At 36.3% G+C, this 3,724-nt stretch overlaps 1 protein-coding gene across 1 annotated transcript; it reads left to right on the plus strand.

Moving 5' to 3' along the window:
- Positions 1–2,422: 2,422 nt before the first annotated feature.
- LOC123231001 (olfactory receptor 13D1-like) lies at positions 2,423–3,361 on the plus strand. The gene has a single exon (XM_044657204.1). The coding sequence runs from the start codon at positions 2,423–2,425 to the stop codon at positions 3,359–3,361; it is 939 nt and encodes a 312-aa protein (XP_044513139.1).
- The last annotated feature ends 363 nt before the right edge of the window (positions 3,362–3,724 follow it).

Consider the following 3,724-nt stretch of genomic DNA (forward strand, 5'->3'; position numbering starts at 1 on the left):
TGATTATTAAAACAAGTTGATTTTTTCATAAACATGTGGCCAAGCCTGCTGAAACCACTTAACTAATACCATCTTGTCTTGGAGGCATCAGCAATCAAAGTGTCAGCATCCAAACTGAAGGTTCTGGTTTTGTAACTTGGCCATGAGGTAATTGCTGTCCATGGTGCTGATGTAGCTGGCCTAGAGGCATCTGACAGCTGACCAATGCAGAAAGATATAACATGCCAATGTCCAGCTATTACTTAAAGGACCCTTCAGCTGTTCCATCAGTCTGTGAAGCTGTCAGTGGTAGGTGCTAGACTTCAGGTCAGAAGAAAAAAAGTGGAATATTATCATTGTTAATTATCATCTATAGTATTTTCTATCAACTAGTTGAAGATTCTTCGGAGTGTTAAATTCTAGGTGTGTTGGTTAGACCTACCCCTTTGTAGCACACTTGTTACTAAACATGTGACCCTGAAGTGATTGGTGGTCAGAGTCTTTATTCATGGTGTTACGTGGGGTGTGTGTGTGTGTGTGTGTGTGTGTGTGTGTGTGTGTGTGTGTGTCTGACTGTCTGGTTTTCCTGGGAAAGGTAGTTCTCATTCTCAGCTATAGGAATGATCCTCTTCTGGACCTAGTATACCTGAACTGATGATGTTCTATCTCAAAACACATCCTAATCAATGTGATAGAAAATCATTAGTTCAGGTACACTAGGTCCAGAAGAGAATCATTTACTTTCAAGAATGGGGATGCTCAATTTAAGCTATTCTCTGTGCACATATATAAGTTAATCTCTAACTGCCATAGCTTCAATTAGGAAATGTAATGGTAGAAAGAAAATGATAGTAGGAATGAATTAAGGACCCTGAGAAATTCCTGAAAAAACTGTGGAAATGGAAATGCATTAGAAAACTATATGATCAAACACGTAGTACATTAGGGATATGATTGGGGTTTTGATGTTAAAGGGTTGTTCTACTTCAGATATGAATAACATGGAAATAGGTTTTAAACAATGATACATTTATATCCCAGTGGAAACGCTTGTCAGATTCAGAAAAAGGGAGGAAAGCCTGGGGGGGGGGGGGGAAGGGAGAATCATGAATCTTGGGACCATGGAAAAATATTCTAAATAAAAAAGGGGGGAAATTCTTCCAGTATTCAGTTGAATTATTGGAGAAATTATGGGAGGAATTGAATGAAGATTCGAGGATGGACTCACTGATTCATGGGTGAAAGGTATTTGTATTTAGGGTGTTTGTGTGTGAGTACATTTGCACCATACTGTCATATGAGTTAGGTCTAAAAGAAACATTGTAGATCATCTACTCCAGCCTCTCCTATTTTAAAGGTAAGGAAATTAAGGCATAGAGGCTACTGAATGGGTTAGAAATATTTCTCATAAGATTCATTTCAGTGGCTCTAATCAAATAAACACATACACAAAGGTAAAGTAGGAAACCAATGATACTTTTTTTCCATTACCTTTTGTACTTTGTCCTTTTTTTCCAGCCCCAATTTTCATAATATCTTGCACAGACCTTTGGAAGCAAATGGATAATTTAATCTCTAAACATCAAATTTGACTAAATAATTGTTCATAGATATTATAGTAAATGGAGAGTAATCAAAAAGTACTAGGAAGTACCTAAGGACAAATAAAAATGTTTGGTCTTGCCTCCTTTTCTCTTTTCCCTCACTAGATAAAGAAATTCTGTTTATCCACTCTGGTTGGAAGATATGTAAATTTTTCTCAGTCATATGAAGAGACTGGGGTACCAGTGTATCAAAGCATACCCAAGAGGGATTAGGATCCTATCAAACTAGATATAGAACCCTATGTTGGTCCATAACCCATTTTCATTCTAGTTAAAGGAATGTTTGTATGATCATATTTATGGATAATGTAAATAATTTTATATTTGGTTAAAATGAGTTATTTACATGCACTTTCATGTTTATACTATATGAGGCATTAGTAAAAGTTTATGTGTTCATAAATATTCACTAAATATTTCCTAGTCTCATTCTGCCTTAATAGGAAATTGATGTATTTACTGGGAGGGTATTGAATATAACCCTGTATTGGGTCAGTCATTGTTTTACAAACCTTAATAATTCCTATGTCTAGAAAGCCTATTATGGGCTGCAATGTCATCACAGAGCTGTGTGTGTATGTGTGTGCATGTGTGCGTGTGCGTGTGTGAATATGTGTTTGTTTAATACTGCTGGGGTAAATATGAAAGCACTTTGACAGAGTTGGGAGAAATGGGCACTGTACAAAATTTAGCTTGGATATTGGAAATTTTTAATTAATGGGCATATGTCAAATACAGGATTCCCAAAAGTATAAGTGATATTTGAATTCATTATCATATGATAAATTTGATCCCTTGTCTCCTTATCTGAAATATTGTAGGTGGAAGAGAGAGAACAAATGGAAAGACAAAATAAGACCACTGTGACTATATTCTTTCTTCATGGCCTTGATGGGTATCCTGTATTTTACTTTATTTTTTTTCTGCTATGCCTTATCATGTACATTGTCATCCTATTGGGCAACAGTTTCCTCATTACAGTTAGCATCCTGGACTCTCACCTCCATACTCCCATGTACTTCTTTCTCAGTAATCTCTCTTTTCTGGACATCTGCTACACATCTTCTTCAATTCCCATGTTACTGGTGAACTTCCTTTCAGAGGAAAAATCTATTTCTTTCATTGGATGTGGGGTACAAATGTTCTTTTCATTTGCCATGGGAGCCACAGAGTGTGTGCTCTTGGCTATAATGGCATATGACCGTTATTTGGCCATTTGCAAACCTCTGAGGTACCCTATCATCATGAACAAAGGACTCGGTGTGAAATTGGTGACAAGTTGCTGGATGGCAGGTGGATTTACCTCAGTGATACAAACCACCTTAACTATGAAGTTGTCATTTTGTGGGAATATCATTGATTATCTTACATGTGAGATCCTGGCTGTGTTGAAATTGTCCTGTGATGATATTTCCCTCAATGTGACAGTAATGATGATATCAAACATCTTCATAATAGTTATTCCAGTAGTATTTATATTCATCTCCTACTTTTTCATCCTCATTACCATCCTGAGAATCAATTCTGCTGAAGGGAGGAAAAAAACCTTTTCTACATGCTCATCCCATCTGACTGTAGTGATCATGTTTTATGGGACCATCTTATTCATGTACATGAAGCCTGAATCCAAAGACTCCCATGCAACAGATGAGATGATTGCTCTCTTCTATGCTGTGGTCATTCCCATGCTGAACCCCATCATTTATAGTCTAAGGAACAAAGATGTGAAAGCAGCTGTGAAAAAGCTCAGCAAAAATATCTTCTCACAGAGAATATGAGATACTATATATATCAATTATGCAAAATGAATAAATAATAAACTATCCACATTCAGAACCATTGTTTCAAAGTCTTATTGTCTCCCTCTGCCACTGACACTCTTTAGCATAGCCACATATAGTAAAGAATAGTCATGGAAATGACTAGAATGAAGGATATTAAATATAAACTTTTTTTATTCTGTTGGAAAATAAAGGATTTAAGACTCAAAGACGTGAGACCCTGATGATGGAACCAGGAATAAAAATGTAGAAAGTGGAAACAATATCAGAAGAAAACTTGCTAACAATTAATGCTGCCATGAAATGAAATGTGTTATCTTGAGAGGAAATGAGTTGCCCCTAATTGAAAACTTCCAAGCA

This window comes from Gracilinanus agilis, chromosome 1 (genome assembly GCF_016433145.1).
Source record: "Gracilinanus agilis isolate LMUSP501 chromosome 1, AgileGrace, whole genome shotgun sequence".
In the NCBI taxonomy this organism is placed as follows: Eukaryota; Metazoa; Chordata; class Mammalia; order Didelphimorphia; family Didelphidae; genus Gracilinanus; species Gracilinanus agilis.